The sequence below is a fragment of the Varanus komodoensis genome, unplaced genomic scaffold, assembly GCF_004798865.1.
Source record: "Varanus komodoensis strain SLA01 unplaced genomic scaffold, ASM479886v1 scaffold9, whole genome shotgun sequence".
Classification (NCBI taxonomy): domain Eukaryota; kingdom Metazoa; phylum Chordata; class Lepidosauria; order Squamata; family Varanidae; genus Varanus; species Varanus komodoensis.
The window spans coordinates 24475337-24490863 of record NW_025336598.1 but is presented as its reverse complement, the minus strand read 5'-3'; the positions used below and the strand labels follow the sequence as shown (position 1 = coordinate 24490863).

The 15527-nt window shown below is 43.2% G+C and overlaps 1 protein-coding gene across 1 annotated transcript; it reads right to left on the bottom strand.

Annotated features, from left to right (window-relative positions):
* Positions 1 to 5380: 5380 nt before the first annotated feature.
* Positions 5381 to 15394, bottom strand: SRD5A3 (steroid 5 alpha-reductase 3). Its single transcript, XM_044418146.1, has 5 exons — positions 15198 to 15394; positions 12645 to 12817; positions 11490 to 11684; positions 10995 to 11117; positions 5381 to 8399 (listed from the first exon to the last, which is right to left on the bottom strand). Exons 1-5 carry the CDS (start codon positions 15392 to 15394, stop codon positions 8140 to 8142), a joined length of 948 nt encoding a protein of 315 aa, XP_044274081.1. The 3' UTR covers positions 5381 to 8139.
* Between the last annotated feature and the right edge of the window lie 133 nt (positions 15395 to 15527).

Here is a 15527-nt window from a genome sequence, read left to right as displayed (position 1 = left end):
GCAATGGGACTTACTTTTGAGCAGACATGCCTAGGATTGTGCTGTTGAGTTGGAAGACTGCTACCTCTGTTGTACCTGACTCCCCAGGATCCTGACATAATAGAGATACCTATCAGCTTTCTCAGGGCATTCAGGATAGACATGACTCCTCTAGGCTCCAGATAGGCATGACACGGCCAAACACTAGAATAATCAGCTGTCTCAGGGTATGCATGATAGCTTAGCTCTCCTAAGCTCCAGCCCATTCAAATGACTAGTAACTGCCTCAGAGAATTCCCCTGGTAAGTGGAAAGAGCTTACCTACAATGTAATGGACAAAGATTGCTTAGAAGGTGTAAATTAAAAGATAAAACTTACTGCTAACCAAATCTGCTTCTGTATATCGCTTGCTCAACTGCTTATGTGATTCTGTAACTCCCCATTGTCACCATTGTTCTCATTCTTGTCAAAAACTAATTGTATTGTTCCCCATTTGCCGAAAGCGGATTGTGAAGGTATAAAGATCTCCTTCCAACTCTGTTCAAGCACCGCATTCCTCTATGAATGTGGTCCCTGCTGCAGGAATAAATCTCCTCTTTACTTTACCATCCGGTCTCTGGCCTCGTCTGTAACACCGCGGGTACAACACCTCAGTACAAAAAGATTTTGGTTTTGATCTTGTAGCCTTTGCCCTTCTTCTCTCCCTTAGCAAAAGGAATTAGCAACTGAGAACAAATAATTCTGCCTAATGCCAAATCATAAAGTCATGTTTAAAAATATGATTGTTATGATGTATCCTATAAATGTTTGCTGTAGTTAATACGACAGTAAAACAAGGTTCTTAGTAATAACACAATGTGAAGGCTGGAAAGGTAGATATCATAGGAGATGATACACCGAACATTTTCATGAGTACATACTAGGGAATAACATATTGTGCACAATCTGCTCTTTCGATTTTTTCAGCCCAGGTATGGTTCTTGATTTGGACAGATTTTGAAGTTCTCTGGTTTGTTATACAATATCATGACTCTTCTAATGGCAGAAAGTGAAGAGGAACTAAAGAACCTCTTGATGCGGGTGAAGGAGGAGAGTGCAAAAGTTGGCTCGAAACTCAACATTAAGAAAACTAAGATCATGGCATCCAGTCGTCTCACTTCCTGGCAAATAGATGGGGAAGAAATGGAGGTAGTGACAGATTTTATTTTCCTGGACTCCAGGATCACCACAGATGGGGACTGCAGCCAAGAAATTAAAAGATGCTTGCTCCTGGGGAGGAAAGCTATAGCAAATCTAGACAGCATACTAAAAAGCAGAGACATCATCCTGCCAACAAAAGTACGTATAGTCAAGGCTATGGTTTTCCCAGTTGCAATGTATGGCTGTGAAAGCCGGACCATAAGGAAGGCTGAGCGCCAAAGGATTGAGGCCTTTGAATTGTGGTGCTGGAGGAGACTCCTGCAAGTCCCTTGGACAGCAAGGCGATCAAACTGGGCAGTCCTAGAGGAGATCAACCCTGACTGCTCTTTCGAAGGCCAGATCCTGAAGATGAAACTCAAATGCTTTGGCCACCTAATGAGAAGGAAGGACTCCCTGGAGAAGAGCCTAATGCTGGGAACAACAGATGGCAGAAGAAGAAGGGGACGGCAGAGGATGAGGTGGCTCGATGGAGTCACTGAAGCAGTTGCCGTGAGCTTAGGTGGACTCCGGGGGATGGTGGAGGACAGGAAGGCCTGGAGGAATGTTGTCCATGGGGTCGCGATGGGTCGGACACGACTTCGCGACTAACAACAACAACATCATGATTTTTGTGTGGGGATCAGCCATCACACATCAATCAGCACAATTAGAACTTTCATATCAACAGATATCATTTTCTGTGGAGATAGCTCACAGTATGTCTGAGTGAATTCTCAAATCTAGCAATGAAGCATCAAGTAATGAACACTGTGTGACTCCACCTATCAGAGCATGTTCCAAAATGGCACAAATACTTACTATGTTGATTTTTTCTAAGAGTTATATAAAGGCTCCAATGATAACTGTTCTTACGATTGGTTGTGTCCGTAGAGTATGTTTACTGTTGCATGCATACTGTCTTACTAATTTAGTTGCCTTGGTAGGAGATCTGCATCTAGAATGTAGGAGTATTGCTTACTGGGATTCAAACTGGCAGAAAAACAGCTGTGTTTTTAGAAGTGCATCTGAATGCCAAAGGATACAATTGCTTTGTGTGGAATTGCTTTGATTTACATTCAAAAAGTGCATTCTCAGCCATAGGTGCAAACAGTTTTATGCTAATGGCTCGTTTACTCATGAGTAAAGCTGGTTTGTTTCCAGTCAGATTTAAACCTGTACAGGGTTGTTGAGCTGAAAGTTTATCTGTGCAAAACTTTTCAATTGGTTTTTGGAACTGTGCAGTTATCCAATTAAATGGCAAATCTGACCCTACTTACTTTAAAGTTGCCTCCGTGACATCATTGCCTGTTCGTTAGTATTATGATGAAATAAGCAGTTGGAAGGCTGCAGAGTAAGCAGCCTTAACATTTTGACTGCAGAGCACAAAGTGTTGTTGACACAAACCCTGTTCACTTCGGTAACATTCCCTGTTCATGCATTTGGGAGAGCAAGATGTAGAATGTCATTCTGTATTTCTGGCTAATGGGTGAATCGAAGAGCTGCAAGACCAAGCATATTGGTCGAGCTATAATCATACATCTCTGCCTGCTGACCTTTGCCAAATGACTTGACAGAATCAGTCATATTTTTCTGTTTACAAGTTTGTTGATTACATCCAGAATGTTGCCAGTGTTTAAAAGCCTTGAAGCCAAGCCAGCTGCTTGGGAACCAGGCCCAGCACCTGTTAGGAAAAGCACCAAATGTAAGAGAGAATTAGGACTGATTTCTGTTACATTTTCTGTTCTTATAGTAAGCAGTCATGCTCTACAAAATAAGCAGTGGCTTCCACCAAAAGACTTAAGGAGCAAGGGTGGGGAACGGTGGAAACTCTTTCAGCATGAGGGTCAAATTCTGCTCCAAAGGAGCTTTCAAGAGACACATTCCAGTGCTGGTTGGGGCCAAAGGCAAAGGGGTGGGACCAAACTATCAGCATATTGTAAATCAAAGGTCTTCATGCCAATACCCAACCTGTAGCAGAGATATTTAAACCTTTTTGGAATTGAGGAATAGAACTGTGCAAATACTGCACCAAAGGATCGGTCATGGGGGTATAGGGAGTAGAACCATCTGAATCCCAAGGGGCCAGATTCGGACTCTTCATAGGCACCATGCTCTAGCAGAATGATTAGGGAGCTTGTGGCATGGCAGAAGGTGTTGGACTCCAAGTTGCATCAACTCCAGTCAGCAGGATTAACAGGGATACTGTGCGTTCTAGTCCAACAACACCTAGAGGGTTGCAGGTTGCATGCACCTGCTAAGGTATAGGTCGTAGTCTACTATGACCAGTCAGATCTTTGCAAAATAGTTTGCAAAATCAATCAAGTGAAAATTCCACAGGAACACTTAGGTCTTCAGACAGCAGCCCTCAGCTGATGGCTACTAGTTGAGTAAGATGGCAAGGGAAGTAAAAAGGAAGAGTGTAGAGTTTGCACTCATGTAACTAGATGTTTAGGCTGCAGAAGAGTAAGCCTGGGGGTGGGGGCATAATCACTGCTCAGGTAAAAAGGGGGAGCAATTGGCTCGATGGTGCTACAGAAAGGAGGAGCACAGTTCAAATGATCCCCCCTGCACGCCTGAGAGAAAACCTCATGCATGTGAGCAGAAGAATCAACTGGACAGTGGTGCCCAGCTTTCAGGCAGGGCTGTTCAGCGATTCCCCCACTCTTTTCCCTTTCTTGCTCCCACACACAAGATCCCCTTTCTTGCAAGCAGCAGCAGGTTTGGAAGCCTCTCTAGCAAGCAGAAGCAAGAATGGGGGGCGGAGCAGTAGGGGGATCAGCTGAGTGGTACAGTTCCAACTGGGCAGCCAGCGGACTCTTGCATGAAGGAGCCAGGGGGCATCAGCAGAGTGGCACTGCTCCTTTCTGCAGTGCCATCCAGCTGATCAGCCACTGCTGTCCTGAAGAGTTTCAGGATAGGAGGCAGGCAGAGTGGGAGCACCTCTGACAGTTACAAAACACGGCAGTGTCAGAGATGCTCTCTGGCTAACATGCTACGCTTTCCAGGCAGGTCTCTGATTCTGGCCTTTGTACCACAAAGAATTGTGTTTCCTGGGTTCAGAAGACACAAGAAGTCCTTGTGATACTGAAGCCCTAGAAAAGACCATTGTTTCTGTTAGTGTTTTCTAAAGGCCAAATTTACCACTTTGAAATACTGCAATAGCGTTTGGACAGGATAGACCAGCAATGGTAAAAAACAAAAAACCACCATGGCTTATCATGTTGTTAAAAAAAAATAGCCTCCATGTTGGAAGTCATGTTTGACCTTGATCCCAAGATCTGAGAAGATAAAACACCATCTATCTATGTAGGTAAAATTCCCCATGACTGTTAAATTTAGATGGGACATGAAGATCCTTCCCAAGAAGACTTAAGCTGCATCATTCTGAACTTAAGGTTTGTTTACATATAGCAGGTGGATACATTCACCTTATGATACCAAAGCATCTACCTAAAGTGGCAATATGAAATAGCAACCAGACGATATAGTATTAAACATTCTTTTGAAATCCAGCAAAACCACTATATATTACTGTAGTTGAGCTACATGTGCAGGTTCCATTGTTCAAGGAATTGTCCAGCAGCATGAACTGTGGCCTGTGCATTCAAGGACTATGTTCCACAGTAACAGCAAGTGCAGAAGCTACCACCAACCATGTGCATTTGATGGAGTACAAGAAACCAAGTGCCTGCCCAAAGCCACAGAGGAAATGTAGGGGAGCATGTGGAACAATCAGCAATGCAATATGTGGTTGGTTCACTTGCATTAAGGCAAGGGTGGACTTGTAGGTCCAAACAACCAGAAGGCCACAACTTGGGGGAGAGAGCATGGAAGTTGCAGGGCGGAACATTGCACGGGTTGCAACTCTTGCAGTAAGGTATTGGAATTAGGAAATTGTGCGCCAAAAGCTTCATAGAGAAAGGATTGATCTTGATGCATTCTGGGAGCCAGTTTCAAGCACTCTGTATACAAGAGCTGTTCCCTTTGAAAACACTTTTTCCTAATTCTTCGGTTTGCAATGGAAGTCCTGAAAATGCATGGGCGTACTTTGTTGTAAACCACCCAGAGAGCTTTGGCTATGGGCCATAGAGAAATGAAATTAATAAAAATAGCTGAAGATGGCAAGGGTGAGGAGAAATGGATCACACACTGGATATTCAGGCAGTCACTGGCCAAGATGATACTGTACAAATATATGCACAAATTTCACAATTACACCAGCTTTGCTTGGCAGAGCACTTTATTTTCCTTACTCAGGAAACTGGCAGCACAGCTTTTTGCCTGTCCTTGCTCACTCTCTCTGCAAATGTATTTTTAAAATGCTTCGTGAAAACTTTAATTTCCCACTTTATTCTCTCTCAGTCACAGAAATTGAGAAAGGCACCCTTACACTTTTTCCATTCAAAGCCGACTGGTGGTGCAAAGTTTTATTAAATATTTAAATATCACATTGAATTATATAGACAACAGAAGGATGAAGCAGCTTTATAAAAACATTGTAACGGCTATACCAAACAAAACGTATTCATAAGGGAAGGAAGGAGGGAAAGCCTGCAGTGGTCATTTAGGAAATATCCTGTCAGACATACAGTTTTCTTCATCCTGTTACATCATATGAAAAGCCTTTCCATTCTTGTTCACTTATTTTCATGGGAAAAGTTCTGGTCCCACAGCTCTGTGACTATTTGTGTGAACTCTTCTAGGAACTTTTGGGGTAGTATCCTACGGTGTCCATGTGTTTACATTACCCACTGCTTGTATAAAAGGGCATGGGTGTCTCTAAATTAAACAGAGAATCCAGACCAAATGGTCATTTCTGAAATGGGACAAGTCAACAGAGCACATAGAGGGCAGCCCCTCTGACCTATCCTATTCTGGCTGTGTGCATTCCTTCTAGTTTCTGGGGTTAGTTTTAGAAGCACCAAAGTCTTGTTGCACAAGCTGTGGGCCACATTAGTGTAGCTGAAGCAGAAGTGGAACAGCCCTGTTGGATTCTACTCCATGGAGTAAACAGGAAAATATTTTAAGTACTTTGGGGAAAAGGACACTGGAAGGATTAAGCAATGCATCTTCTAATGCTCCATGTGCAGGGAAGAGGGAAACAGCCTATGTCAATGGTGGTGTACATTGATAAATTACCTGGACAAGTGGGATTGTAAACAAAACACTTGAACTCTCCTTATTGTGATGTGTTGACCAGTAAAAGCATTTATCAAGACCTTCTCCAGAAGATTCTAGAATTTGCCAGGCTTTCCATGGACAGCAAGAGTTGTGCTTTCCACATATGTTGGAACACCAAGCCGAGGAGGGCTGACATAGTTGGAAGAGGCAGAGTGCCGCCTGGAGAGAGCTGCAGAGTCATCTTTCAAGCTAACTGCAGAGAAGTCTCATCACTCCACTTTTAGTTCCTTGCCTGAATCCTAATATCTAAAGCAGGGGAAGGGAACTTCAGAGGCTCAAGACCAGTTTTAATCTCCCTGGGGGCTGCACAGTCACTGCTAAATTGCATCAGCAGAACAAAGAGCAGTTTATCATCAAATTCCAGAAGCAAATCACAAGCATGCCCTAAAAAGACTAAATTTAAAGTCTTTAAAGCTAAAATTGGCCTGTTTAGACAACCTGTGGTTTGCCATTGAAATTCACCAACAAGCTCCTCATTGTTTTGTTGCTGCTGCTAAAATTAAAAAAAAGTTGGTGAAGGAAGCCGTGCTCTGGATCTCAAGAATATCCAGCACTGTTAAATCAACAAAGAGAAGCTACAGGGATGGGATCTGCTTCTAAACAAGATTTAAATTCAGACCTTAAAATGAAAGGCTGTACAATTTTCATCTTCTATAACACAAGGAACCACTTTACACAACCATATCCATTGCATGTTGTTTGTAGCTTCAGGTAATGATAGATACTTATGTGGATGCCCATCACAGACCATACAGCAGTACAGCAGAGAGAATCTTCATATTGCCTCCATGTGCAATGCTTTTCAACAGAACCATCTCATATTTGCAACTGCCAGTCCAGTGTTAATTTTTCTTCATTTCTTCGCTGGAGTGATGTACATGCCTATGTGAATCAGACTGAAGATAGTGGTGTTCTGAGCAAAACTGCTGCAAAGCCATGGTGCAACTCAATAGTATCTTCTAGTCATCAATTAGTGTAAGCTGATTGTTGTAATGTAAATATTTCCCTTTTGGTAAAGATGGAAAAAGCAACTTGAGGATTTCAGCATGTTGGAAACAAAACCCAGCATACGTCGAACAGCGCCATCCTATGCATGTTTACTTTTATATCCCATTGCATTTAGTAAAGCTTGTTTCTCAGTTAAATTTCTATAGCAGGGGTGCAGAACATATGTGGGACACCCCACACTTCCATGGGACGGGAAGTTAAGGCTTGAAGCTCCATCCCCTGGAAGAATATCCTCGGTACACATCTGATGTCCAATCACAGGTCAGCAACAGCTGCAAGGATACAGGGTAGCCTGGTCCTCCCGCTGTGCTGTGAGCAGGCACAGTTCTGTGCTTTCTGCCAGCATGAAGAAAAAGCTTCATCTGGGGGTGTTACACTCGGGACAGGCCTGAAAGTATCTGGCCTGGGATGGACAGCATGGAGGATAATCCATCATTCACCCAAAAACATTTCTGCACTTGCAGTATATAGCTACACTCCTATATACTCACCTGGGAGTAAGACACATTGAATTCAATGGGATTTACTCCAGAACAGATATTAGAGGTATGCACTGACACCTTCCTCTCCTAAATTCAACTCAGTTTCTAATTATGTGCTTTGCAAACAGGCTTGACCTTCCTCACTCCCATTCTGAGACTGTCAAATCTGACTCAGGTACCAAACCCAATCCAGTTACTGGCACCAATTAAATTTCAGTCAAATTCTTCACTGATAACAACCGCTTGACTACTTGCAGTCTGTGGGCATTCCCTTCTGAATGGAATGCCCACATTATTTTAAATAAACTGTCTAGAGAAGAAAGGGGATGTAAGCCTTCCGACACTTTGGATAGTGCTTGAAGTTGCTGAGGTAATATTCATGCGACAAGACAGCACTCATGGCCTGGTTAAAGAATACATAGGCCACAACCAGCCACCATGTGAAATTGTTCAATCCAAACGTGATGGCCATCGAAATGTATATTAGGAGTTCAGCCAAGTAATGTGGGCAGGACACCATTTCAAACCAATCACCAAAAGGAATGCTGTGATCCAAGTTTACCACTTTTCCTGAAAATAAGAAGAAAATACAGCAGTTAGCCTTGTCTAACTGAACACCAAGGCTGAAATACCACCAGTTTTTCCAGAATCGGTGTGATTTGTAAATACTAGTTCAGATGAATACTAAATAGTTGCTTCAGAGCATCTTCTTCCTACCATGTATAATCCACCCTCACACATTAATTGGTGGTCCCCTTTCCAACTGGCTAAAGGTCATCTTAGCCAAGAGGAAGGATAGAAATCCATGAAGTCAAAGTGGCCTGCTGCACTGTTTTACAAAGTCCACCACTTTCTTTGTGACTAGTTGCATCTTACTTTCTAATTATTATTTCAATCTGTGTGCCACTACAATTGCCCATATCTGGGCTCTCTGTACAGCTCACAACAAAGTGCAAATGAAGAAAGCTTAATGCTGACCGCACTTAATGTGAATGACAGAACATCAGGATCCAGAGCTAGAACCCATTTGCCTGGACCATATAAATAAAAGGAGTGCCTCTGACGAGTGACACAAAGAGTACAGAGAAAACAAAGAGGTTTTTTTTGGACCCCTGAATCTACTATGTCGACACGATTGTTCCAAATAGATCCCCTAACTCAGGGTTGGGCAACTTTAAGGAGCCAGGAAACCCAATTGCCCTCCTGGAATCCACCAAGGAGTACGCTCCTTCCCCCAATGTTGACATGGCCCCATTGCTGAATGATTGTTTCCTCTAAAATGTGTGTTAGGGGTTGCAAAGTGCAAGCAGAATTGCACTTCCTCAGCAGGGTTTAAGGAGCATGATCCTGCTTCAGAAGGGATGCATTTTTCACACACCTCGTGGGATTCTAAAATGCCTGCTTTTGTTGAATGATTAGTTGCTATGGCAAATTCGACTGTGACAGTGCTCCCCACCACATAACACAGCTCTGGGAACGTGCAGTGGGGCACGGGTTCCGACTGAAAGACCAAAGAGGGGGTGCTGATCACTCTCATCACCACAACACCACAACTCCTTTAATTCTGGAGCAAATTATTTAAAAGATCAGTCTGCAAGCACATTGAAGATAAAGCCAGCATGGATTTATCAAAAATAAATCCTGTCAGACTAATTTAATCTCCCTTTTTTGACTGGGTAACCTCCCAAAGGGACAGAGGGAACACTTTGGAAATAATCTACCTCAGCTTTTGACATACTGCCCCACAACATCCCGACAAACAAATTAACAAAAAGTACTCGATAGAAAAACTGTTAGGTGGACACAAAATTGGCTGGTAAATCGGACACAAAGAGTGCTCATCAATGGCATATTCTCAGATTGAAGGAAGGTAACTAATGGGGTGCTGCAGCGTTCAGTCATATGCCCAGTGCTCTTCAACCTTTTCATGAATGACTTGGATGAGGAAGTGCAAGGAACGATTATCACATCTGAAGACAATACTAAACTGGGTGGAATACTGAGCACCCTCGAAGACATAATGAAGATCCAAGGTGGACTTGATAAACTTGAACACTGGGCTGAAACAACAGAATGAGATTCAATAGGGACAAATGCCAAGTCCTTCAGCTAGGAAAAAGAAATCAAATGCTTTGATACAAGATGGGGAATATGTGGCTCAACACAATCTTGGAGTTTTTTTGGCCAACAGGCTAAAGATGAACCAGCAATGTGATACAGATGCCAAAATGGCAAATGCTATTTTGGGATGCAATAATAGAAGCATTACTTCCAAATCATGAGAAGAAGTAGTTTCCCTATACTCCTCCCTAATAAGAGCCCATCTGAAATACTGTGTTCAGTTCTGGGCACCAAGATTTAAGAAAGATGCAGAAGAATTAGAAAGGGTCCAGAAGAGTGCAACAAAAATGATCCAGGGTTTGGAAACCCTGACCTATAAGGAAAGACTGAGCGAACTGGGCATGTTCAGCCTTGAGAAGAGAAGACTGAGAGGGGCCATGGCATAGAAATGTTTTAATAAATAAATAAATATATCCCTCTGTAAGGACCTCAAAGGCTGCCATAAAGAGGAAGGTCAAGATCTCTTCTTGTTGACGCAGGACACAGTATAATCAACTCAAGCTGTGACAACCCAGCTTCAGGCTAGATATCAGGAAAAGCGTCCTCACTGTCAGAGCAATATGACCATGGAACCAGCTGCTTAGAGAGGCAGTGGGCTCTCTCACACTAGAGACATTCATAAAGAAACTGGACAGTCATCTGAGTGGGATGGTGTAACTTGGTGTCCTGGAACAGCAGAGGGTTGTACCCAACGGCCTTCTTGGCTCCTTCCAACCCTGCTATTCTATGATCCCTATGATTCCTCAATATCCTCAATATGATTCCTTGGCCAGGCCTCACCTAAAAGGCCAACTGAGGAAAATGCCTGGCAGAGGAGGCTACTGGGTTAATAAACAAGACTGATGGAAAGGGGGCTTTAGCACCCCTTCCCCACAAACCCATTTTGCTTTTCAACGTGGGAAAGCCTTCCCAACTTTATGACTCAGATACATCTGCTTCTAAAGAGACATAGGCCCACTGTTGCCACGTGCACTATGGACGATATATTAGATAAAAGACATATTATTATATATTATATAAAAGACAAGCAGCAAGATACATTACCTGATTTATTTTTCCTAAGGTTAGCTAGAATCACATGGCATCTATGCTGATGAAGAGAAGCCCAAATGAACATCATGAGTCCTAGGACATGGTACCAACAGACTGTGAGCTGGTAATCTTTCCCTGAATTATGCAAAAATAGAATATATTTATATAATGAAAAAATATGCCACCCTTTATCAACTTCAGACATCAGGCTGGTGGACACTAAAACATGATCACCATAAGAGTCAGTAGAGAAGCAACATAAAACTATTCTATACATTTAAAATAACTGGCTATATAAAGAAGTTTTAACCTGACACCTAAAGGAGACACAAATTGCAGCTTCTTAGGCTCCTTAGGTTTTCCAAATGATAGTCTCTCCCATTGAGCAAACCTTCTCCTTTGTAATTATATAGCACACTTCCTAGAAGGTTTGGAACATATTATTACTAAATGGATCACTCTGTTCTACTCCAGAAACAAACACACCTACTCAAGTCAGATGCTTACCTTCCCTGACTTTGGCTGGTACTTGACATAACACAGTTAAGCCCACCAGAACATAGTAGCAAAGTCCAAAGCAGTACTGTACAATATGGATGACGCTGTTGGAGAATATGCTGATGTGAAGACACTCTCTTAACCGTCTACAGCTGTTTAACCAGACGAAAAGGCACACCAGGAAAGCAGACAAAGACTCACCACCTAGAAAGCCAACACAGGTTGCTGTGTAATAAACTACTGTCTCCAACCAGATGTGCAAAATTTCATTATACAGACCTTCTGATTTGAAGGCAGGACTAAAAGACAAAGCTCATTATTGCTGGAAAGGCTCAGACACAATGCACTGAGCAGTGAGTCAGAATATCGAGGAACAAGTCTCAGACAATTCAACATTTGAAGTTATTCCTTTACTACCAGGTTAGTCTGCATGAACAATATGGGTCATCAGATAAAGGCAGCAAATAATCTGTAGAAAAGTAATTCTTCCATGCTAATTGAACATGAACCTGCTGTACCAGAATCATAGGGCAAAATTTACAAATACAGGAAGTGTTACAGCCTCCATGGTATAGTACTAACTGATGACTCAAGTGCAAGATTGCACTTCAGAATGCTCTACAGGCGCTCTCTGCTTGTGAAAAGCTGTGAGAAAAGTTCTACCCTAGCTAGCTCTCTGACATGCAGGAAGGTTTTATTTCACATGAAGGAACATTCAGTGGTAATCCTTCCATCTCCTCTTTCAAGTGGGACAGTCCTAGGATTGCCCATACCATTCATTTTCATACCTTGAACACACATCTCAAAAACCTGGGAAAAACTGCATGCAAATAGGTTCTACAGCCTTTGGTGTAACTATGAGTATCTTCTGCTCAAAAATAAAAATGTTTTTGTCTGTTGTTTCATGTTTAAGAGAAATAACTTAAGATCTATTAGGGGGAAAAACAAACAATGAAGCAGATGGCATTCCACTAGTGCAGGCTTCCCCAGTGAACTGGACTACAGTTCCCATAATTTCCAGCCAACAAGATCATGTTGGCTGTGAATGAAGGAGGTTGCAGACCAACACATTTAGCAGGCACCAGACTGAAGAAGGCTGCACTAGACTGTACTGGGGAATGTGGAGCTTGTACCTTCCCTTTAGAAACAGGTAGGTATTCATACCATTCACAGAACTGTCCGTGCATCTGTGCTTGTCCTGCAATGCTCCATCCACAGCGGTGAGTAAGTCCTGAAGCCAAATGGGAAAGGGCCATGATAGAAGCAGACTTTGGATAAGCAAGACTAGCAAGAAGCCATTCCAGGTCACAGACACAACATAGAAGTGATAGAACCACCTGCAGAAGAAAGCATCATCATCATCATCATCATCATCATCAAGCATCTGGCACATTCAGTGGCACTGAAAAGCCCAGAGTCAACTGTCAGTTACCATCTCACAGGGCAACTGATGACTTCACACCTCCCACAAGCATCCAGTTTGCCACTGTGGAAACAGAATGTAGGCCTGGACTGATCTTTGGTCCGATCTGATACAGCTCTTCTTATGCCTAGCACAAAATTCATGCCCTAATTTCAAAAATGAATGAGACTGTTTCAAGTCCATAGAGTGAAATGAGCATCTATTTCTAGAAGATCGGTAAGCTTAAACATGAGTTGCCCATCCAGTTTGCCTGAAATTCTGTGCACAACATTTTTCCCTTCTAATGAAACCAGAAGTCATCATCTCATTTGTTCATTGATAAAGATAAAGCCTGCAATCTTACGCAAACGTGTTCAAAAGGTAGCCTTGCTGAAATTAGTGGAACTTGCTTCCTGGTAAGCATTCATAGAAAGTCAGGCTCCATTGATTTCAATTGTAAGCAAAATTGACACTGCATTGCCATGCTGATGCAGGTGAGTTTTAACAGGCTCCTTTTCTCCCAGTTCAGCCACAGTGTAGAAGGAACACTTTGAAGACAGGACACATAAAGCAAGAGACTGCCCCCTAAATAGGGGCATGCCTTTGTGGAGAATCTTGAGGGCATTGCAGGCCTCTTCCTTGACTTTTCACAGCTCAGGCATACACAAACAAGTCCAACAATGAAATTTTGCAAAGAGGAGTGCTTTTGCCTTCTAGCCAGCCATACCCTCTTCCAGGATACTCTACTCCATCCCCACCCTCAACGAACCAGCATTCCATGGACACCAAACATTCTTTGCCCTCATACTTCTGCAAAATAAGTATTTACAACCCTGCTGATACCTCTCTGTTGTGCAAGGTTGGTGCCACTTCGGCAACATAAGAATTACCACTGGGTTAGTGAGTTTATTACATACAAAGGGTGAGTAACTTATGGCCCTATAGAAGTTTTTGGCCTACAACTTGCTTCAGTACTCACCATGGGCTGTACTGGCTAGGACTGATGGGAGTTGTAGGTCAGCCACCCCTGGTTTAGAGGAATGGAGAAAATAACCGATCCTATATGTTTACCAAGAAGTTAATTGCACTGTAAATTGTGATGGCTAACATCTACCTGATGCAGCAGACTCTAATCCAGCAGTACCCAAACTTTTTTGGGCTGCTGTCCCCTTTCCTCTTGGATGACAATCCTAGCACCCCCACACCTTTCTCTGTCATTGGCTGTTTGCAGTAGAGCAATAGGCCTGTCATCACCCCCTGGATCTTTCCACCACCTCCAGGGGGGCAGTACCACCCACTCTTGGAATCACTGCTCTAATCCATCACCATAAATGTCTCAGTCATTAAGGTGCTGTTAGAATCTTTTGTGTTTTTGCTGCAAGAATGTAAAACAAGCTTTCTAGAAAATATAGTTTCCTGTCTGAAGTCTGACCTTCTTAGAGGCCATAGAACTGGTCAAAATACTTGAGATGATGCCCTGAGGGGTATGCTCTCTTAGGTGTGTCTTAAGAACATAAGAAGAGCCCTGCTGGATCAGACCATCTAGTCCAGCATTCTGTTCACACAGCAACTGCTATACATAGGCATAGTGTTTCTGATCCTGAGGGTAGCATATAGCCATCAGGACTAATAGGCATAATAGCTTTCTCCTCTGTGAATTTACCCAATTCCCTTCTAAAGCCAGCTAAACCCATGGACATCACTACTTCTTGTGCAAATGAATTCCACAGTTTATAACCTGTGTGAATATGTCCTTAATCTCATACCAGTCAGCTTCATGGATCACCATGCATAAAATGTTACACCTTTATCATGTCTCCCCTACTCTTCTTTTTTCCTAAGCTAAAACAATCCAAGATGCTGTGATCTTTCCTTATAGGAGAATTGCTCTTTTCAGAACTTTCCCCCCACAGTATTCTTTTTTCTAGTGAGGTGACCTGAACTGGGCACAGTAGGCAAAGTTTAATCATATCATACGTTGTATAATATTGGCGGAACTGAATGTGTATTATCCTAGCAAGAGGCAAGAACAATTTTAACCACACATCAGGCACAAACACGTGACCAAAGCTGCTCTGCATCCACCCGTAAGCAGCGACTGGAGGACTGGATGCGGTCCCCTAATGGTAAGAGGAAAGCACTCTGCACGTGGCCAGAACCACTGCAGTAACAGGTACAGGCGAGTCGGTAGCACCGAAAAGCACGTCCGTGGCGAAGTTCTGCGGATCAGAGCAACTTAGTAACCTATGCGGAGAGGATCCAGCGGACAACGCTCGCCTAGCCTAGGAAGCTGTTGCCAGAGCCCCTCCATTCACCTCTTGGGCACATCGAACATCTGCAGCCCGACCGGGCGTTGCCAGCCGCTCTTAGTCTTCCCGTAGCGGATCAGGTCCTGAAAGAGCCCCGCAAAGCTGAGCGACGCAGTCCCCGATGGAGGTTTAAGCTGCGGCAATCGCTGAGCCAGCAACGCAGCGAAGAAACTCCCAGCCAGGACCAGCCAAACCAAAGCCATCTTATGAGCCTCTACGCAGGCGCCAAAGCCCGCTACAGCATCCATGCTCTCTACTGCTCACTTCCTTCATAGGAATTTTTTTCTTTTTTAAAAAAGACGCCCACCAATCAGATATTTCCCCTCTGCCAGCCAA